The sequence below is a fragment of the Hibiscus syriacus genome, unplaced genomic scaffold (genome assembly GCF_006381635.1).
Source record: "Hibiscus syriacus cultivar Baekdansim isolate YM2019G1 unplaced genomic scaffold, ASM638163v2 tig00112491_pilon, whole genome shotgun sequence".
NCBI classification, from domain to species: domain Eukaryota; kingdom Viridiplantae; phylum Streptophyta; class Magnoliopsida; order Malvales; family Malvaceae; genus Hibiscus; species Hibiscus syriacus.
In genome coordinates, this window is record NW_024063344.1 from 268563 (window position 1) to 291981 (window position 23419).

The following is a 23419-nucleotide window of genomic DNA, read 5'->3' on the forward strand; positions in this document are numbered from 1 at the left end:
CCATGACACAAATTGTTTACCACGATTATAAAGGATCCAATTATGAAAACACTACATTCACACCCTAAAACGAAGTTATAAAGAATGACAATAAGAAAATACAAGCACTTATCACCCAGTCAATACACAATTAGTTTTCCCTTTTATCTTTTTTCCTCCATTTTTTGTTTATCAAAGTTTAAAATAAATTTGTGCACCTGCCGGATTTGAACCAAGTTTGATCCCTTAGGTTGAACCACAGCAAGCTGATCCTTGTGCAGCTTGACCAGCCCCAGCTGCTTGGTCAGGTTTATTGATCTTGATTGTTGAAGGCTACAACGATAGAAAAGTTCTCAAAAAATTGCAAAATGGCAATGATTTCTGATTATAAGAACCTAATTTTGTTTTCAAGAAGTTACATAATTCTTATTCGAGATGAGGCAGGCCATGTGAATTACCTCAGCCTTTGAGTCAGTATCCACGAGTCTTTGCTTTATGTCCCTGGCTATTGAAAAGAAAACTTCCTCCACATTCAGATTTGTCTTTGCACTCTGCATGACGGTTTGTTTTCAGTATACAGTATCTCTAATTCAACTAGCAACCACATGCAACAAGCATGACTTACTGTTTCGAAAAATTTGATTCCATACTCATCAGCAAGCGCTTGTCCTCTGGAGGTCGGTACGGCCTTAAAAGAGGAAAAAATGTAGAGTGAGATTGGAAAATAGATGCATCCGTCAACAAAACGCAAATGAACAGATGGGGAGGGAGGAGGGGTTTGTTAGTATCATAAAATGTGATTGAAAGATAGCTGATCCCCTCCATTCCCCAATTCCAAAATCAAACTTCATTCGGATGAATACTGAGCAAAAAATGCACAGATCCAACAACACACTTAGGCTTAGCAGGGCAACTTGTATAATATGATAGACGTCTGATAACGTTCAAAGCAATCCGCAAGATGATAAAACCATAGACATCATCAACTAAAACCTTATGGAGAGAAGCTCACCCTTTTGCTTTCATCCATATCTGCCTTGTTCCCGATCAATATCTTGTTAACATTATCTGATGCATGCTGTTCAATGTTGCGAATCCAATTCCTAATATCTGCGTAGAGAGAGAGCCTTTCTATAAGAGATTTAACATAGAAACCAAGTTCTATAACAACTAAAAGAACAAAGCAAAAACCCTTAAAATCTTTATAACTGATTAATAAAAGACGGCTAACAAATGTAGCAACATTAAGAAGAATAAGTGAAAATTTAAGGTCAAACAGTTAGTTGAAACAAAAAACAAGAGAACACGGGATTTACTGTTGAAAGAGGATTCATCAGTGACATCATAGACCAGCAAGATACCCATGGCTCCACGATAGTAAGCTGTTAATAGGAGGGGGGAAATGCATCAAAGGAAGCCATTTGGAGAAATACAAAATATGGAATATATATCAGTGTTTGACAAAGAACCTAAAGAATATTTAGGGTGCTAAAATTCTAGTTAATAAGAACATTATTCTATAAGACAATTTTAACAATTGAAAAACCTGAGAGATACACGCCCAGACCAGAAAGCAGCATACAACACAACCATGAAAATCCTCCAACATCAGACCAAAATGTTCGGATTCTAGGTTGTAGAACTTTAACCATTTCAAACCTTAAAATGCCTAGTACCAAATAGCCATACTTAGTCGACATAGTAGCAGTATCTATAATTAAGACTACCCAAAAAGTGACGGCTAACCGAAGAACAGATGTAAGAAGTTGAAGACTTCAGCAACTAGCAATTTAGGGGTGAGCTTTTGATCGAGTGGGGTAAAAAAATTTAGGTTATTCGAGTTGACGAGTCATATTTTATAATTAAAACTTGATTTGAAATTTTCGAGTCGAGTTGAATTTTCAAATTTCTGTTTAAATTTAATTTTAAATATTTATAATATTATGATACTATTTGATTCCAATTTAAATGGTATTTTTTATAATCATATACAAATACAATACATGTATATAATTTTCATATTTTTTTCATATGTGATATACATATATCATACAGAGTCGAGGGACTCGACTCAAACTTGAAAATTAATCCACTAATAACTAAAAAATTCGAATTATTCGAGTTGTATTTTATAACTCGACTTGAACTTGAAATTTTTTCGAGTCAAGTTTATGAAATTACAACTCGAAGCCAATTCGCGTCAAGTTTTTTTTGAATTGAGTCAGTCTAAAAAATTAATTTTAGTCACCCGTAAATAGAATGCAATGGAGGGTGATAACCAACATCAGTCATTGGCTATTGATGGAATAGTTCAAAGGAATTTCTGTTATAAGGCGTTCCGTAACCCATTGCATATGATCACACTGATTTCTAGTTACGGACTGACTTGATAATCTGGTCTAATAGGCCGGTTCTTTTCCTGTAGCATATTTAGTTTTAGACCTTTGGTTGAACTTGCATTTAGGCTTCTTAATCATGTCGGTTATTGCTCACAAATTCAGATATTGGAATTGTGCATTTCCTAGTTGGGCATGCCTTTCAACAATGCTAATCCAAATTTCTTTCTCCCGAGTTGGAGATCAAAGAAAAATTCAGATAAATTGATCTGAGTCTGGAAATCTTCAAGGTAGAAGATGGCAATGCCATGATTCAACCATATTGTTTTCCCTCATGCATGAAACATTAACATCAAAATTTCGTCCCTTAAAGATTGAAATGAAAAAATTGTGCTAGCATAAACACTTACCAGTTGTGATTGTCCGGAACCGCTCCTGCCCAGCTGTATCCCAAATTTGGAGCTTAATTCGTTTGCCATCAAGCTCAATGGTTCTTATCTTAAAATCAATACTGCGTGTGTGATAGTCACATTGTGAAAGTCAATAAATTTTTATCAAGACTTTCTATAAAAAATAAATAAATTTTTATCAAGACAAAATAATCTAGACAAAAGGGTTCAATTTGAAATTACGCACCCAATGGTGGTGATAAAGCTGGTTGTAAAGGAACCATCTGAGAACCGTAAAAGTAGGCAACTCTTACCGACACCTAGAAATATGAATGAATAGAAAATGTTATGTTAGAAGTCCTTCTAGCAAGCTTTGAATGCATATAGAATAATCTAAGTTATGAAGGCATCTAAATTTCAAAAGAAGAAAAATAGAACATTTTATGAAGAAGAAATTCATTTTGGGGCCAATTCTAGAAAGTAAATTAATTTTAAAAAATACGAAACCATCCAACCATTAACTGCAAAACCACATGATTTATCGCAATTGCAGCACGTAGCTCCTACCTAATCATATACGGAGAAACCGATAGTTAACTAACCAATAACAGCCAAAGTTTGCTTCTTCGACGTTTTCTAACTCTCAAAATTTAAAACTTAGTTCAAGAAACTCATCGAAAGTAATTTGGAGGAACAAAAATGAGAGAAACGGAATAGATTATAATGTGAACTAAATATAGTTGCACGCCAAATTATTTCCAGAAAATGCAAGGCAAATAAATCTAATAGGGTGGAGAAAGATCTGAGAACTCGAAGATCAGTTTGGTCATAAGGAAAACGAGAGGTCAAATGAAAGTATACAAAAGAGCGTAGTTTTAGAGATCAACGTACCACTGTCGCCGATCAATAGAAGCTTTATGAGGTAATCGTAATCAGCTCTAGCTCTTGCTGGTGGAGCAGCCATCGAAAACCTGCAAACAGAAAAGAAGAATCAGATTCCAAAGTTCTCATTTCTATACTCGAATCCACATAATTGAAACAAGAAAAGTACTAGATCGGGTATCCAAAAAAAGATTTTTCAGGTAGAAAAAAAGGAGAGGCCCCCCCAAAAAAGTCAAATCTTAAAGATAATGAAATTCAAATTCTACTCCATTTGGCTGGTTTCTAAGAACAACAAATCTAAAAACAAAAATTATTACCCGCAAAATAGATATTCTTCTAGGAAGGTGGGTTGCTAAAATGCGCAGTGTCCGCTTTCCCTGCTTCTTTTCGTGCCCCTTTCTATTTTTTTTTCTTGGATGCGACGATCACCCAGTGCGCATGCTAGCAAATCAACTGATATCAACGCGGAGAGAAATAGTGTGAAGACTTTTGCTTTGATGATTTCCTTTATAAGGGCGTGAAACGAATAAAAGAAAGAATCCAAGTCTTTTCCTGACAAACCACCTGGCAAATGAGTCTTGACGTTCTGGCAATTCCCACGTGGCTGATCCCTGTTGATGGAGGGGACCAGAGCTGGAGAAGTGAGCTGGCATCCTAATCATCCTTAGCCGTTAAATACTTAAATTAAACAACTAGCAGCTGGGTTTTAGAGAAAAAGATCCAGTGTTTTAATACATAACAATACTAAACTGCAGTTTACCGATCAAAGAAAGATCTCACGGCCCAAAAAGCCAAGCTGGCCAGTTGGTTTGACCAAGATCCTCCCATTTTCTGCCTTGTTTGTTAAGTAAAAAAAAAACAGTTGGGCACTACAACTCTTACAAATTTAAGATTTAAATAAAATAAAATACGGATCATTCTCATAATACAATTTTATAATAATTCATTCATATTAATTAATTAAATATTGATAGTTGTAAAAAGAAACTTTCTATATAATGTTTGTATTGATGGTTAATCGACTTCAATAATTGACTTCAATTTTATAATATTTTGTTTATAACACATTCTGTATGGTGACAACGCTTTTGTGTGTGTGTTTTTTTTAACAAGTCATGAATAATTTGAACATTATACAAACTGACAGCTCATGTATGCAATTCTATCTAGACGCTGGAAATGGAGACTTCCCACAGAAAATAACCAAAACAGACGACAGTGATTGAGTAGATTACATTTAATACTCCAATATTCATCATTAGATTCAAATTCAATCATCAATCCCGACCCATTTCTGCTTTGTTTAATTATTTTCGTTGTATCATTATTCTCAAATGATTAACCAGCTAGCTAATAATGATTATATAGAATATGAGCCATAGAGTTAATGCTTGGAAGATGCTTTCTCCAATTCCCTTTAAAGCATACAGAACTTTCCTTTTACTCATTATCCATCCTGCAATTTCTCCACATTCTGGTATCAAGGGCGTTAAGGGTCGACAGTGACGGGAGCATCAACGGTGACGATGAGGATGGGGTGAACGTAGACATATATCATGATTTTTGAATTGTGGCTGAATTTCAATCAGTTGGGCTACTAAACACTCTTTTGGCAGATCATGGATCATTGTGGCTCCAGCGTATAAATGGCAGATCCAACAGTTGAGTTGCTTTTATAACATTCAAAAGAAACGATTGCTTGTTTTCTTGCACTGTTAATGGCTGAAACCTGATCTTAAGAAATGAAGCCAGTATTATTAGAGCTTTTTTGCTGGAATTCTTGCTGTTTCATGTTTGATGTACAAAAGCAGCAAGTAAAACTACACTTTTAGCATTGATTTTGGAAACATAACTTTTGATCTTAAAAAGTACCAACACAATTCAATCCATATCTGGTGTGTGCATTGCAGCAGGCCAGGAAGGTCGTACCTCTGCCTCTGGTACACCGATTCTAGCCCACAGTAAAAGCTGGGTAGCCCATTGCAGACATTTCATAATCTCAAAAGTCATAAGCAAAACATGAGTATAATAAAATTAGAATTATAGAGAGAACAAGTACTAAGTCATGCTTTGTGTGAAACCCAAAAAAAAATGAGAATCTCAGAAACTGTCTCAACTCTCAATAGAAGAAACCAAGTACTTTCCCACCCACATTCTTTCTTCTTGCTTCTTCATGGTCCATGATGCCAGCAGATGTGGTGAGTACAATATATCCGAATCTCATCTAGGGGTCTCTATGTGAAGAATCCGAGACATGCACGATAATGATTTTGTAATTCATACAATATGCAGTGAATAATGATTACAAAGTTTCTAATTTAACCTGTCTTGAAGGAAGCAATCTGGCAGTCCAACCCTCAATCTCTTTGACTCCGATATCAAATCGAGGACTAATCACCCCACTTGTTCAGCCTCCCGTTCAGTTCAACCACAATTTTGCCAGCTCTGTGATCATCAACATACTCAAACTCTCCGATGTAAACTGCAATGGCAATTGAGAAGTATCAGCAATTTCATCTTTACCACAGATTAAACGTAAAACTTTAATAAAAATATATATAAAATATTATTAATTTTGAGTAAAGAATTTACAATACAAGATATGCATTATTTGTTGTACAATATATAATAAATGGTTGCCTTGGCTCAATGGTTTGGTTCCTATGCTTGAGTTTATTTTCTTTCAACCAAAGAGTGACATGTGTCATCATCTAATTGGTGAAAATAAATCTATTAAATTAAAATAAATTTAGTCTTCCAATCGTATGATAACACATGGCATCTCCATATTTGTGGGTTAAATTTATTTTAATTTATTAAATTGGAACCAAATTGAAAGAATATATAAATAACAGGAACCAATTGTATAATTATACAAAAATATTTTTAACTGTCACGTCGCCTAGTCCGTTAAATGTTAACAACATGTGACTTAATTAAATTATTTAAATAGTTAGATGGTCTGGTTGATCAAATTAATCGATGATTAAAATGATTTTTAGTCATAGTTGAGTGGTTATCCATGTAGTTTACGCTTATTTTATATCTAAAAAAACAAGATTGTTTATTTGTTTGTTATTCGTTTTTTTTAAATCACAATGAACATATTTTTACATTGTTTGCAAACATGACCACTTTAATGTTAAGAAAATCGTGAATATTAAATAAATGAATACAAGCGTATTTAATTTAAAACAAACAAACATGAATAAAAATATGTTCGTTCAAACTCAATTCACTTACAGTTTAACTACATGTAGTAGATATTCTTGTAAGTTAAATGCATTCTCTTCTATCAAACACAAATTCCCCCACGGTTATCTCTGTCAGAGATTATACCTTTCCAACCAAAGCCCAATTTTTTATTGAATATTTCAAACAATCAATTATGATAATTTAAATCCAGAAAAGTGACTATCTGATTTCATTGGATGAAATGAAAAAATGGAATTAAAAACAATGATGAAGTTTAGAAAGTTGATTGCTTACTGGAAAGCAAAAAATAGCGGTCGTGTCCATGTCCTGGGTGAGGATGCAAACGAAGAGGAGCCAAGGTTTTGCCATAGTTTATAAGGGGCATCGCGAAGAGTAACCATGTCTTTAGGGCTGGACTGACAAGACCGTGATACAATAGCCCAATAAATTAGGGGAGTTTAAAATGCCTTGCTCGCCCATATAGGTTGTGGGAAAAATAATTTTCCCATATAATGTATCCATCATATTATTTCTTGAGCTAAAACTTCTTATTAGTCTGAAGAGGCTGTGCACTCTTGGGTTCTTCTTAATTTACCTAAAGACGCCATATAGTAGTGGTTTTCTTCATTTACCTGAAGATGTCATGTAGTCATAGAGTCTTCATATTTAGCTTGAAGACGCGTTGAGCACTTGACGTATTTAGAATGATATTGTTCAATTCACCCTAGATGGGGAAATAATCCTCGGTGTGGACTATATTAGAAATTAAAAAATCCTACTTACATTATCTCAGTCATTTCTCCATTTAAAATACAACCTATTAATATAAAGTTAAAAGGTTTAATGTTAAAATAAGTGTTCAAATTATAAACAAAGTTAATTTTATGTGTTTAAAGAATTTTTTTTATTAAAAATAGAAAAATAGGTGCCTAATGTTTTTAACATTACACTTGTAGTATTTACCGTTAAATTTAACTATTAAGTGACCTCAGACTTATAAAAATTTTATTTTAAAACAAAAAAATTAAAATTAAATTTATTTGAAAAAAAACTCAACTTTCTTTAAAATCACAAAAAAAATCTCAACTCTTAAAATCTTGATTTCAAACTCATTTTCAATCATCGTCTGTCATCATATCCGTTATCGAAATATCACCTATTTGTCGGTGCTCAATCATTAATCAATCATCATCCTTGCTATTACCTTAAATCCCAAAATCCTGATTTTAAAATTTTCGACGGCGGGTAGCGTTTGTGCTTTCATACTGCGTTGTAAATTCAATCATTGTTAACACCAGGATTGTCATTCACACGAGGCCTGTTAAATCGTTATTGAACAGTGGACAAAGGAGAAGAAAGAGGTAGGGGATTGCGCCGTCTGGAAGGGGATGGCGGGGACGTTAACACAAGGTTAAAAAATAATTGTTTTTATAAATAATATTTTTATTTATTTAATAAAATAAAATTTCTAAAACTTATATAAGTGCAACACATGTAAGATAATAGTCGACCTTTACAGCCAGACACTTAAAAGTATAACATTGAAAACATTAGACAGTTATTTTTAACGAAAAAATCTTTACGCACCTAAAGTTAATTTTAAATATAGTTTGAACACTTATTTTTGTATTAAACCAAGTTTAAAAAGGATTGCAATATATTGAAATCGGAAAATTTATTAAATAAATAACTCTTTAGAATAAATTGAGTAATATTTTAGGTTAAAAACAAAATCATTAAGTTCTATATAATAAATTAAGTAAATCATATAATTATTTTGGTTGTAATTAAAAAGTTACCGTTAATAAATTCATGTAACATACTCAATTGTCATTATAATTATTATCAAGTATCTATTTAGAGTAGACATGATAACATTTTAGGTTAAAATTCATTGCAATATAACATTATTGCTTGTAACAAAAATTGTAACCAATTGTGTAATTTTTTTCAAATTAAAAAATAATGATAGTATAGATTAAAATCAATCGCAAATTAACCTTAAGTTTTTTGCTGCACAACAAAACTATCAAATAAGCTAAACACTACTTTCATTGACCGAATAAGGGCTAGTTTGACATTGCTGCTGAGAAGCACTTTAAGCTAAAAATTGTGTTTTGAAAGTAGAAACTATACCAAACGCCTAAAAATTAAAATGATAAATGCGTTTAAAACGGTAGTTTTAAACCAACTGTAAATTGGAAAATCTAACTTTTTCATTTTTAAATTGTGTTTTAAAGTATATTTATATTTTTACCCTGATGTCATGTAGGTTCTATTCGTTTGCAATATTTAAAATAGTTATTTATCTACTTAAAAGCACTTTTTAACGGTAATTCAAAACACTCAAAACATTATTATTTTTTAATATTTCTGGTAAAGAGTTACTTAAAACATTATTTTTTTATCGAAAATGTTATTTTCGCTAACCAATTTCCGATAGAAAAAATAATGTTTTAGATAGTGTTTTACCGGAAATGTTAAACATTTTAGGTAGTGCCCAATATTAACATTTTCGGTAAAAAATAATGTTTTAGGTAGCGCTTTACCGGAAATATTAAAAATAATAATAATATTTCCGGTAGTTTCTTAACTGTATATTAAGGTTGTCGTACATAAAACATCTATTAAATGGGTCTGTTTATATCGTACAAACTTTAATTTTTTTAATCAATTGAATAGGATGTAAGATTTAGAGGAAATTTCTTTTGATTTGGAACAAATGGCATGACAGATGTTTGAAAACTTAAAAAAAATAGGGTAAAGTAGACAAATGGTGTCCAAACTATAAGATATTAGTTTGTTGAATTTCCGACTATTAAAATTTGTAAGATAGTTACTAGACTATTTATAGGTTCCAAAATCATCCTTTTTAATTAAAAAAATAATGGATATTTAAGATAAATGGTAACCTGTTGACTGAAATATCATAAAATATGATCTCAAAATTATTTTAGTATTTTATGTATCAAGTCTTTGTTTACATTATGTCGTCTAGCAAGTGCTTGAAACATTATATTGTCGAGTTAGTGTTTGAAAGTAATGCCAATGCAAGTAGACATCATTAAAATATAATTTTATCATATTTTTATTCCTTTATATTCTTTTAGGTCATGAGTTCCAGACCCACTAAGAGCATCTCATTTCCTTCCATTCCCTTAGAGTCTCCTCCTCCTCTAAGTAGGATTAAGATTAGATTTAGAATTTGTCGAAAACAAAAATAACTTCAAAAATTAAATATGTAATCTCTTTAAAAGGTCTTATTCCTCTTCCTTTCCCCATTCTGTCATGTTTGTAAAAACATTCACCCGAGGAGACAAAGGTTAATAAATGTGAGACAGCCATTATAGCTGTGATTGGCTCTTGAATTTTTCATGAGAGAAACATACTTAAGTTGAAATGAGGTAAACCCGCTTCTAGTTGACACTAAACTTCTTGTTCCTAATGAATCACAATATTTTATTACGATAACATGAAACACCAGTACACCATATGCACGACTTGTAACTCGGATCAGTTATATAGATGGAAAAATGACTGTCAAAGTATTACTCCTGGAAATGAAAATATTACTATTTGGTATAATATTCAAGATCGTGATTGTAATCTACTTAGTCGTGATTTGCAATCATCACAATGTAGGTACATAAACTCTGCCAAAATGTAGGTTGTCCTCAAACAACAAACACAATCACATTGGCTCTATGCAGATACATAGAAGGTTGACAAGTAACTAAAGTCAAACAATACATTCTGCCTTCAGTAAACAAAGGAAATGTATTTATCCATAAAATGTTTAAGAAGCAACCGATGTGAAAATTGGTTGTCAAAGCACATGACACTATTTATAACCGGCCAAAGCAGCATTCATAATATGCATAATTTACATATTTTAACTTTGAAATACCATGGGATTTATTAGTATTAATTTTGTCACTTTTCCAACATTGATTGAATGAAAATCAATAACTACCAACATGGAAGAAATCAAACCTCTCTAATGATAAATATCAATCAATCAATCAATCATCCCTTGCGTGCGAATTCAACTCGAATATTTCTACCATCCAATTCCTAAAAACAACCATTATATGCAACATCAAATCTCAGCCCAATCGCTCATTTATTATTACAATAGAAACATATGCGGGTTAATACTTATAATGGAGCGATTGAATTAATTACTTAAAACATACCTGGGAATGCATATCTTTAAGAGCAGCAATGGCTGAAGCTTCAGAAGTGAAACGCACAAACCCATACCCTCTCGATTTTCCACTCACGTGATGAGCAATAACTCGAACTGCTAAAATCCCAACATGTTCTTTAACCTCATAAAGCACAACAGCACGACAAAATTAACAAAAAAAAAGTATGCAAGAAAATTACCTTCAATAATTTCACCATGTTTTTCAAAAGCATTCTTCAAAACAGTCTCGTTGGTATCATATGAAAGCCCTACAATCAGTAAAACTTTTCTCAAAGCAATTATATAACGGTAAAGTTTGAAGCAAGTAGTAAACAGAGGATTCCCTTCAACTTGGATAAAGAGGAAAAACAAGAGTAAGAAAATTTTGAGACCTCCAACGAATAATTTGGAGCAAGAATTGCGAGCCCAGAGTGATCTAGCCAATGGGCTTTTATGGAAAACACGAACTTTCCCGTTTATACTCTGCATTACTTTATGCTATTCAATCCGGTGTACGGTGGGCGAGAGCTGACAAATAAGGAGTCAACGACTGAGCCGTAAATCAGATTTTCATCAGGAACTCATTTCATCAAACAGTTGGTCTGCAAACTCTAAAACTTATGACCAATACAACATCAAAACACTAAATTAACTGAAAGTTGGGGGGGGGGGAAACAGTAGCAAAAATATCATGATTCAGGGTACTACCGTTTCGATGTTTTCATGCTTTTGAATCAATCTGTAAGAAGCAAGAGCATGGTGAGGCTCAAAGCATCAAATTGGGAGAAAGGACAACGAAAAAAAAATAAACAAATAAAATCAAATAATTTACAAACTTCACCTGTAATAGTAAAAGAAAATAAATAATAACCAGCCATTTTATCCATTTCTTTCCAGTTCCCCACGACTCTAACTAAGATGCAAACTTTCCTTCTTCTACTGCTTCTTCAACTAGGGATGACACGCTAACTGCAAGTTTTGAATATTTATCAATTATCACGTGCAAGTGTCTAAATGTAAATTGGCGTGCTGCATCATGAAGAGAAGCTCATGTGATTGCTATTTGATGCTGAATTCGTTGACACTTATGATGGTGGGGTTGTGTTGTTTATTTGTGCTCATTATCTTGCAATTCGAATGGAGCATTTTCTGTTAGAAAAAATGACTGCTGTAAAATAATAATATTGTTAGTCATATTGGCCCAGTTTTATTGTTCCACTAACTGTCCAATAAATCTAAACTGCTCCATTTTCCACTCATGTCACCCGTCATCATGATTTTAATGTTTGATAGTTCACTATACACTTTAATGTTTGATAGTTCACCCGTCATCATGATAGGTTTATATTAAAATTTTGAATATAATATTTATATTGATCTTAGAACATTTGTAATGATTTATTAGAATGTATTGGTTGATTTTTTAAGAAAAAAATGAATATAAAAATTGAATAGTTACTAAAATTAACTAAGCTAGCAATTTGATGAATTAATATACAATATGAATATATTACGAGAAAATTCATTAAAAATGGAATGCACAATCTGAATGTAGTCGGAGCGTAAACCTCCCCATCGCCATGCATATAAATACGTTGCATGCATTGATAGTAAGGCAATTCAATCATCCCCGATGGATTCCTTCATTATTGCTGCCATGATCTTCTCTGCCTTTGGTTTTTGCAGCTTCATTGTCTATCTCGTTCACGTTCTCTGGCTCGACGGAAACAAGCATCGACTGATTCTCGGAAGGCAAGGGATCGAAGGTCCCTTACCCGCTTTCCTTTTGGGCAACGTTCCTCAAATGAAGCGGATACTACACCTCAGTCCCCAAACATGCTTCCCTCTCATCATCGTTTAATGAATATCTTCCCGTATTTTACGCAATGGTCTAAACAATGCGGTATCTGTTATATATAGCCTGATTCCTTCTTCATTTATCACAATGAATTATCCAACTTATTAAAACTGATTCTGGAATTTGAATCCCGCTGGTCAGTCGTTCTTGTTTGAATTTGGGAGGTCACAGTTCATATATGTAGCTGAAACTTATTTCGTAAGAGAAATCAAATGCTTTACGTCTTTGGTTATGGGAAACCTGATTTCCTACAGAAAGATCGAGCATAATAAGGGGACTCTCGCGCACCGCCACCGTTCGGCTTGGCTCGTTATAATACGTAACTTCGAGACGTCCGCTCACGAGAAAATAAATGAGGAATCTCTCTCTTGTAGAACAAATGAAAAAATCTAAATTCAATTAGTACGTTAAAATGTGTATCTGGACTGATTTGCAGCTTTATTCAAAGGAGAGACAAGTTGTTTATTTCAAGAGTTACATGATTTAATTTCAAGAGTTAAATCAGTCCACTTTTGATCAGAAGAGCAATACCATCAGCAGTCCACTCCAATTGCTAACGGTGTGATTTTACAGTCAATATTTTCAACAATTTAGAAACGAATTCACAGACTATAAATATGACATCACCTTTCAGCAAGTTGATTCCCTATCTTTCCAAGCTCGATGCACTTGATGGAAAGAATTATCGGAGGTGGTCCTAGCGAATTCTTATATTTTTCGAGCAACTTGACCTGGACTACGTGTTGCTCAAGCCATCACCCACTATATCGTCGACCGCTCCAATTGCCAGAGATGGTGATGCGGTTCTAATTGATGTCGCCCTAGCCATTGCTATTCCTGCTGTTGCTACCAACGAAAAAAATGAGAAGGATAATAAGACGATTCGAGGACACCTATTCAGCCACATGTCTAACAAATTGTTTGACATGTTTCTTAGAGAAAGAAGTGCCAAGGTGATATGGGACACTCTGGAGAAGAAGTATGGTGCTAACGATGCGGGCATCAAGAAGTACGTCATCGGCGAATGACTTAAATTCCAGATGACGGGCGACAAGCCGATAATGGATCAAGTCCATGACTACGAGAACTTGGTCGTCAACATCATCGCCGAAGGAATGCAAATGTGTGAGGTGCTTTAAACCAATGTCCTCATTGAAAAGCTGCCCAAGTCTTGGTTTGACTACTGCAACTCTCTCAAGCATAAAAAGTGAGATATTTCACTTGAGGAGCTGGTGGGCCATATGAAAATTGAGGAGGTCAACTGCTTAAAAGATAAGGTTGCTAATTCCCTTAGTAACTTATCTTTTAAAACTAACTTGGTTGAACCAAACTAAAATAGATTATGAAATGAGGGAATCAGGACAAAAAGACAAAACCTCATAAGGCTGCCAATTTCAAGAAATATGGGAAGGCCAAAGATAAAGGGAAGACACTCAAGTGCTATGTCTACTGTCTAGTGGGTCACAAAGCTTATCAATGCCAACCCTGCTCAGACCGTCAGAATGACAACAAGCCACAGATGCATGTTGTGAAAAAGATGATGACATCTTTGCTGCAGTGATTTCAGAAGTTAATCTGGTGGAGAACAATTCTGAATGGGTGGTTGACACTGACGCTGCAAAACACTTCTGTGTAAGGAAAGATTTTTTCACCGAGTTAGAGGATGGAAACGAAGGTGAACGTGTGTACATGGGGAACTCTAGCAACTCTGAAATGCTAGGCAAAGGCAAGGTCTTACTCAAACTAGCTTCCGGTAAAACTCTGGCCCTGAATAATATTTTGTGTGTACCTACCTTGTGTAGAAATTTGATAAGTAGTGAGCTTCTGAATAAGGCATGCATTAAGTTAATTTTTGAGGCAGATCAACGCAAAAATTAGATGAAGTTAGGTCCTAACTTTGAATAGTTGTGTCTGCAAGGTATATGCACTTTGTTATCGATTAATTAAGAAAATTTTAAATAATAACTACCTTATAATCGTATTATAAAAAAAAAGACATTTGATATCATCTTAACACCTTTTAGTGAATTTGTTTTTACCAACAATGTATATTAAAGAATAACACATAAATAAACATAAGAATCAAAATCAAACTATAAATCAATTAAAAATTAAAATAAATAAATGATATGTAAAATAAATGACTTAATTACCTTCCGTTGTTTTATTAACGTGTAATATAGTTTATTGTATAAGATAAATATTTAACAGAAACTTGTTTGTTTTTATTAATATATCAGTTTAATTAATATAATTTATTTTGCTCTCATTTTCATCATTTTATTTTGCGATTAAGATCTGAGAGCCGTATTTGACATAATTTTGATAATTGCAATATGTTTAGTGTTTACTACCGTTTGTCTAATATATAATGTTTCAACTTTCAAGAAAGACAATCTACTTCACTGTTTGAGAATGGTGTATTAGTCAAATATATTGCAAATAATGTCTCAGCAGGTCTAATCGTCAGAAGTTTTGCCGATGGTTGAAATTCTATCGTTGATATGCAGGTGATCAACTGAGTTCAAACGCTCGTCTGTTTGGAGGCTTCCGGTGAGATATAAAACATGACATCAAGAAAACATAAGTTCTGAATACACAAGTTGTGAATTGTGATTCTTGTGATGTTGTCGTCATTAATGGTTTAGCCTTTGAAAGATGTCAAAATGCCTTTTGCGGTTAGTGTTTTTGGATAATAATTTTGAGAATAATAAACATGACGATTTATGCCACCACTGTTTGGCTGTTTTTAGTTATGAACTTTGTTATGGTTAAGGGTGCAGAGCTTGCCTTTCAAGTTGTAGTTGTTGGGAAATAAAACAAGTAATTTCCCTACAACCATATTAGTGAGAATGCGAAATAAAAGTGGAAAAATAATACCCGAAATTGATAACGGAGTTCAGCCAATTATGTCTACGTCTCCGGACTGCTGCAGATCTTTTACGAAAAGGAGAAAAATTACAGGTGTTTACAAAAACACTTTAGAGAGAGCTAGAATGATTTTGGGGATGATTTTGAAGCTAAATGAGTTAGGATATTTATAGTTGAAACTTAAGAACTAATCTTATAAATACCCTAAAGTCCAAGGACTAATTTTTGCAATTATCCCTTCACAATTTTCAACTAAAATGGCTCCCTAATTTGGACCAATTTTAGCCGCCCATGTTGATTCATTTTCAGCCGCCCATGTTTGAATTTCCACGCCCATGCATTGAATTTTCAATAATCTCTCACTTGAAGACTGATTTTAATCTGTCTTCACACCTTGATCAATGCAACAGCATTTATGGTCTTGTTATTCTAGCATGCCAACTGAAGTTGAACACAACTTTAGTTTGTCTGTAGTCATCGCCCTGTAAACCCACTTGTTATTGGGCAGTTTCTCCGTGGTTGCTTTGTCCCTCAACGTCTTGGCTCCCTTCGACTCTTGTCCACTAGTCTTTGAAGGATTGTTCCTCACAGGCAAGCCCCTGCTTTAACCCTTCTCTTAAGATGGTCTCTGAAGCCATATTCTCTACACGAACATGCTCGACAAACTACTTGGAAACAAACAACTTGTAACACCCCAACCCGTATCTGACCCGAATACGAGTCTGAAGTGTCACATTGACTTTTTAATCTATTTCTTTTTCATAAAATAATTAAAAGATTTCAATTTCTCATTTAAATAAAACTGATTAACTTGCATTAATTAAAAACATTTGGATTTACAAAGCCTTTCAGAGCATATTCAATACAAATAACTTGGTACATGCCAACTACGTTCAATATATTGAATACATAATCGTATCCATTTCTTTCCTAATCTGATCTTTAACAAGGAGAAACTGACATGTCTTGCTCCTTATCACTCTATAATCTCCTCGAAGCTACATGTGAAACAATCACACGCTAAGTCGTTGACTTAGTGAGGCATAAATCATATAATAATAATGCATTCCGTATGAATATGAACATGCAATCTATCCATTCAATCATGTCATATGCAATTCAATATAAACAATAATAATATAGTAACATATAACTATAATAATGCACTTACCTTTGATAATCTTTTATAGGCCCATGTACATTTTTGAGAACTCAAGGTATTCGAGTATATTGAGGTTGTGCATTATTGTTGTCACCACAACTCGTATGGAGTCCCACTAGGGGCTATGAAATTTTTGTCCTGAATGACCTATGTACTGTATTTGTCCCGAAGGACCACTCCTTAAGAACCATATACATATTCCAATGGATCAAATATGTCTCAAAAAACCCTGTAAATGTTCCAAAAGATACATATGCGTCCCGAAGGACCACGTAGAACCCTCGACTCTTGGCATGCCAACTATACCTATAGCTCTCATATCGTATACCATGGGCATTATTCTTATGTTTCATGTATTCATATATTCATGTCATTTCTCTTGTGATCACATAGCTCATATCACTTATCATATCACATGTGCATTTGGATCTTTTCACATATATCATTTATCAAATCATATGAACATATATACTTTATACATGTATCATAATAATTATCATGTATGCATGTTTATAACTATTGTACTATGAAAATTAACATAGGAATTAGACTTATCACAAGTCTTATTCCATTATACCATACTTATAGTATGCACCCACCTATATCCCTTTGCCTTTTCCTCTATCGATCTTACTTGTCACTTGTTCCGGAAATTTAGGCTCAATATCTACATAAATATAATTTTCAAGACAATTATAAGAAGCCTAAACCTTATAATTCGATACTAATAACTTGAGCTAATTTAATGAACCCAAAAATTCAGTTTTCCTTTAGGGGTGTACCGATACACTATGGATGCATCGGTACACAAATTAGGTTCGAAAATCTCATGCATCGATACACCCCTTAATGCATCGATGCACCTTCAAAATTTATCTTAGTGCATCGGAACATACTCATAGTGCATCGATGCACCAACCCAGAATAGACTATTTCATCAAAAAATTCCACAACTTTTCATTAAATTTCCTCATATAAAACTCCTTTTATACCACTAAACTCAACTACAATCATTTTAACTAACTTTTATTATTCCAATACCTTATTATCTCCCATATCTCATCCAAATTCTTAAAGCTGAGAATCATACCAAAATTTTCATGTTATCCAAACTTAATTCTAACACTTATAACTTCTTATTCTCATAGATGACAAGTCAAATCCAACTTTCAATTCTTATTATAAGTTCTATTTCAAGATTTCAGTTAAGAACTTCAAATCTTTAATCTTTCCTAACTCCTTTATCTTTTGATTTTAAAATAAATTTAGTTTTCCTTAAGCTTAGTTATCATCTAATGATCAAAACCCAATCTTAAAATTAGCAAATAATTAACTAAACTGAAAACTTACCTTTAATGGAGACCTATGGGGAGAAGAAGAATGAGAAGAAAATAAGCTTCCAGATGCTCATTCAACCCCCATGTTTATCTCTTAAATAAGAGATAAATATATTTTTCATGAAAAGACCACCTTACCCTTCATACTTTCATTCATCACAATTTAATCCAATACCAGAATTTATCACTTTAAAATTCTGAACTTTTCCATAAATTCTACTTTAATCACTAACTTTTGAACTTTTACGATTTGGTCACTAACTCATAATTTGGGATGTTACAAATCTCCCCCCTTTAAGAAAATTCATCCTCGAATTTTCATTACACATATCAATAAAAACATATCTTCTAATGTTCTTATGTTGCCTCATTTACTTAATATTTCCTTCATTTATTTCTTCAACCACCTTTTCCTTTATACATTTATCTATTGTCACTTATCATATACACAATAACCAATAACCTCAATCCATTTATGTATTTTCTCTCATTCGATTCTGCAATTTCCTTTGACCTTTCTAAAATCCATATCATGTCACTCATCACGTAGACATTAACATCCATTTTCATCACTCAACATCATAAATCCATCTCTAACTACCTTATAATAATAACCAAATTCTTATTCCATTAACATTTTACTAAGCACACAACCTTAAATCTTTTCCAAATGTAATTAAACATATACTTCACGGAATTAAACAATCTTTTCACCTCACCTTACACATTTTTTCTTACTTCTATATCAAACTTATCATCTACACTTCCATATAATCTTTATCATATCTGATCCTTTAAACTCAATCCTTTTCATTTCCTTATTCCATTATTCATGTATTCATTCAAAATCAAAATCTCCTTATACATAAATCATATCGTTTCTTTCATGCTCACATACTCTTTTCCTATCACTTATACTCATCTCTGATTACCGATCTTTATCACCTCCTCATAACTTTAATAATCAACTTACTCATACAGAATCTCATTCTTTATTCTCTCTTGTACTTGTATTTCCTTCTTTAAAGCCCTTTTTTTTAAAACATACCAATACTTATCTCCTTGCCTACATCATATTTGTATAATCAAAATACATAACCACATCCAGAATCATATCATACTTGATTAACTTTACTTTATCTTTTCTTTCAATCTTATAACTCTATCACATTTACTCTTACAGCTAGTCAATAACAACTGTTCAATCTAGGGCACAAGCCCTAATCAATTAATCATATACACTCTTTCCACTCAGAATTATCTCAATCATAGTTTACTTAACTTATCAAATTCATATTCATTCTCATACACCATGTGATTTTCGTTGTTCAAACTTAACATTCTGACTTCATTTGTCTTATAAATTGATCATTGATGTATCCATTCTTAAACTCTTCTTATAAATCTTTAGTTTTACTCAAATATACAAATCCTCACTTCCTTCACTATATCACATTACTAAGATCCAAATATACAAATGTATCCAGATCCACTTTATATTTGGTTATTTTAACCTGTCAATATCTTAAACTCTTTCAACCCCAATACACATTTCATCACATAATCTGGTTAGCCAACGCCAACTCTTTCCATCTAAAATGCAACCTCTTATTATATTCACACTTTTGCTTATACAAAACATTATTCCTTTGTTTCAACTCATAAACTCTAGCTTTTTATATCTTATACGCTTGTCATTAATGCACTTATTCTTGAACTCTTCTACAAATTCTAACCACGTCTTTAGATCTTTTAACTTTCTTATAGTGACACTTGTTCATCATATTCTATCTTATCCATTAAATAATAAGAATACTACACCTCATTTTTCCGATTCAAAACTGTGAAAACATGCTATCATTATTCTAATATGATTTCAACTTCTGAAATCAATATTTGATCTTACGAGGCATTTCCTGATGTGTCCGCTCTTCATCCTGCCTAGCCAGGGCAGAAGAATTGCTATCACAATCAGATTTACCTCTCACTTCATTTCGAAACTATTGCAATCAGATTTCTACTATATCATACTATTCTTATTCTATTAGCAAGACAATATACTCCTTACACTTATCAGATCAGAAATTATTGACTTTGTGTTGGCATGTACACATTTTAAATCTCATTTAACTTCAGTTTAAGCTCAGAATCAGCTAAACCTTAGCTCTGATACCATTAAATATAACACACCAACCCGTATCCGACCCAAATACGAGTCCGAAGTGTCACAATGACTTTTCAAACTATTTCTTTTTCACAAAATAATTAAAAGATTTAAATTTCTCATTTAAATAAAACTTATTAACTTGCATTAATTTAAAACATTTGGATTTACAAAGCCTTTCAGAGCATATTCAATACAAATCACTTGGTACATGCCAACTACGTTCAATATATTGAATACATAATCGTATCCATTTCTTTCCTAATCTGATCTTTAACAAGGAGAAACTAACATGTCTTGCTCTTTATCACGCTATAATCTCCTCGAACCTACGTGTGAAACAATCACACGCTAAGTCGTTAACTTAGTGAGGCATAAATCATATAATAATAATGCATTCCGTATGAATATGAACATGCAATCTATCAATTCAATCATGTTATATGCAATTCAATATAAACAATAATAATATGCTAACATATAACTATAATAATGCACTTACCTTTGATAATCTTTTATAGGCCCATGTAAATTTTTGAGAACTCAAGGTATTCGAGTATATTAATGTTGTGCACTATTGCTGTCACCACAGCTCGTATGGGGTCCCACTAGGGGCTATGAAATTTTTGTCCCGAAGGACCTATGTATTGTATTTGTCCCGAATGACCACTCCTTAAGAACTATATACATATTCCAATGGATCAAATATATCTCAAAAGACCCTGTAAATGTTCCAAATGATACATATACGTCCCGAAGGACCACGTAGAACCCTCGACTCTTGACATGCCAACTATACCTATAGCTCTCATATCGTATACCATGGGTATTATTCTTATGTTTCATGTGTTCATGTATTCATGTCATTTCTCTTGTGATCACATAGCTCATATCACTTATCATATCAAATGTGCATTTAGATCTTTTCACATATATCATTTATCAAATCATATGAACATATATACTTTATGCATGTATCATAATAATTATCATGTATGCATGTTCATAACTATTGTACTATGAAAATTAACATATGAATTAGACTTATCACAAGTCTTATTTCATTATACCATACTTATAGTATGCACTCACCTATATCCCTTTGTCTTTTCCTCTATCGATCTTACTTGTCACTTGTTTCGGAACTTGTTTAAGCTCAATATCTACATAAATATAATTTTCAAGACAATTATACGAAGCCTAAACCTTATAATTCGATACTAATAACTTGAGCTAATTTAATGAACCCAAAAATTCAGTTTTCCTTTAGGGGTGTACCGATGCACTATGGATGCATCGATACACAAATTAGGTTCGAAAATCCCATGCATCGATGCACCCCTTAATGCATCGATGCACCTTCAAATTTATCTTAGTGTATTAGTAAATACTCATAGTGCATCGATGCACCAGCTCAGAATAGATTATTTCATCCGAAAATTAACTTTTCATTAAATTTCCTCATATAAAACTCCTTTTATACCACTAAACTCAACTACAACCATTTTAACTAACTTTTATCATTCCAGTACCTTATTACCTCTCATATCTCATCCAAATTCTTAAAGCTAAAAATCATACCAAATTTTTCATTTTATCCAAACTTAATTCTAACACTTATAATTTCTTATTCTCATAGATGACAAGTCAAATCCAACTTTCAATTCTTATTATAGGCTCTATTTCAAGATTTCACTTAAGAACTCCAAATCTTTAATCTTTCCTAACTCCTTTATCTTTTGATTAGATGATAACTAATAAGATAACTTAAGCTTTCCTTAAGCTTAGTTATCATCTAATGATCAAAACCCAATCTTAAAATTAGCAAATAATTAACTAAACCGAAAACTTACCTTTAATTGAAACCTACGGGGAGAAGAAGAAGGAGAAGAATATAAGCTTCCAGATGCTCATTCAACCCCCATGTTTATCTCTTAAATAAGAGATAAATATATTTTTCATGAAAAGACCACCTTACCCTTCATACTTTCATTCCTCACAATTTAATCCAATACCAAAATTTATCACTTTAAAATTCTGAACTTTTCCATAAATTCTTCTTTAATCACTAACTTTTGAACTTTTACGATTTGGTCACTAACCCATAATTTGGGATGTTACACAACTCTTCTTGCACATGGCTTCTACTTGCCTTGGCATAAATGAACCTTATTAAGCCAACTCTCAACGCCTCTTCGATCATGGGTTCGTCCTCTTCTCTGGACAACTCGATCCTGGGCTCATCCTGTAACACCTCCAACCCGTACCTGACCCGAATACGAGTCTGAGGTGTCACATTGACTTTTCAAACTTTGACTCTTGACAAAATTCAAGTAAAATTTAAAACTTTCATTAAAATAAAGGTAATTTATTTACATAAATTGACCAAAATAACCAAAATCGATCAGAGCATTCATAACTGACACTTTTCTTACAAGCCAACACACTATACACAACAAAATACTTACTTTATCAGCTACTTCTGATATGATCTTCTAGCATTGTTGTTGTTCTTGCCACTCCTATTTCTGTTCTTCCCTATTCTTGGTACCTACATGTAAATCACTTACACGCTAAGTCACAGACTTAGTGAGGCATAGCATAAATATATATATATATATATATATATATATATATGAATATGCATTTTTACCATTGATCATGACATTTCAACTTGCATGTATCTATTACACTATCACATATATGATGATAATATGCACATCTATAAAACTTGTATTGTTATGCTAGTTTCACTTTAATTTATCTTTGGATCGCCCATGTACGTTGTCGAGAACAGAAGGTACGCGAGTATACTAAGGTTGTGCACAATGTTGTCACCACAGCTCGAATAAAATCCCACTAGGGGCACTGAATATTTGTCCTGAATGACCACTAATAATCCCTCGACTCTTGGCATGCCAATTATACCTACAGCTCTCACATTAAGTAACATGGGATTAATTATAATACAATTCTCATTTTCATATCTCTTCTATCACTTTACACATAAACACATAATTCACTTCATATGAGTACACATGATCATTTTCATTATTT

At 32.9% G+C, this 23419-nt stretch overlaps 2 protein-coding genes across 6 annotated transcripts; both read right to left on the minus strand.

Annotated features, from left to right (window-relative positions):
- Positions 1 to 23138, minus strand: LOC120180298 (ras-related protein RABE1c). Of its 4 annotated transcripts, none has more exons than XM_039185645.1 (12): positions 23123 to 23138; positions 7834 to 7843; positions 5739 to 5745; positions 3904 to 3981; positions 3596 to 3675; positions 2952 to 3024; positions 2726 to 2826; positions 1296 to 1361; positions 992 to 1089; positions 605 to 667; positions 438 to 530; positions 1 to 312 (listed from the first exon to the last, which is right to left on the minus strand). In XM_039185645.1, exons 5-12 carry the CDS (start codon positions 3666 to 3668, stop codon positions 226 to 228), a joined length of 654 nt encoding a protein of 217 aa, XP_039041576.1. In that variant the 5' UTR covers positions 3669 to 3675; positions 3904 to 3981; positions 5739 to 5745; positions 7834 to 7843; positions 23123 to 23138; the 3' UTR covers positions 1 to 225. The 4 variants fall into 4 exon arrangements, with proteins under 4 accessions (XP_039041576.1, XP_039041577.1, XP_039041578.1 ...); XM_039185648.1 differs by having other exon boundaries at positions 264 to 368; positions 421 to 530; XM_039185646.1 differs by lacking the exons at positions 5739 to 5745; positions 7834 to 7843; positions 23123 to 23138 and having other exon boundaries at positions 3904 to 4074.
- LOC120180299 (glycine-rich RNA-binding protein 4, mitochondrial-like) lies at positions 10525 to 11642 on the minus strand. 2 transcript variants are annotated; one of them, XM_039185650.1, is made up of 5 exons: positions 11363 to 11642; positions 11171 to 11239; positions 10978 to 11087; positions 10775 to 10855; positions 10525 to 10538 (listed from the first exon to the last, which is right to left on the minus strand). In XM_039185650.1, exons 1-4 carry the CDS (start codon positions 11457 to 11459, stop codon positions 10808 to 10810), a joined length of 324 nt encoding a protein of 107 aa, XP_039041581.1. In that variant the 5' UTR covers positions 11460 to 11642; the 3' UTR covers positions 10525 to 10538; positions 10775 to 10807. The 2 variants fall into 2 exon arrangements, with proteins under 2 accessions (XP_039041581.1, XP_039041582.1); XM_039185651.1 differs by having other exon boundaries at positions 10978 to 11084; positions 11363 to 11627.
- Positions 23139 to 23419: the final 281 nt, after the last annotated feature.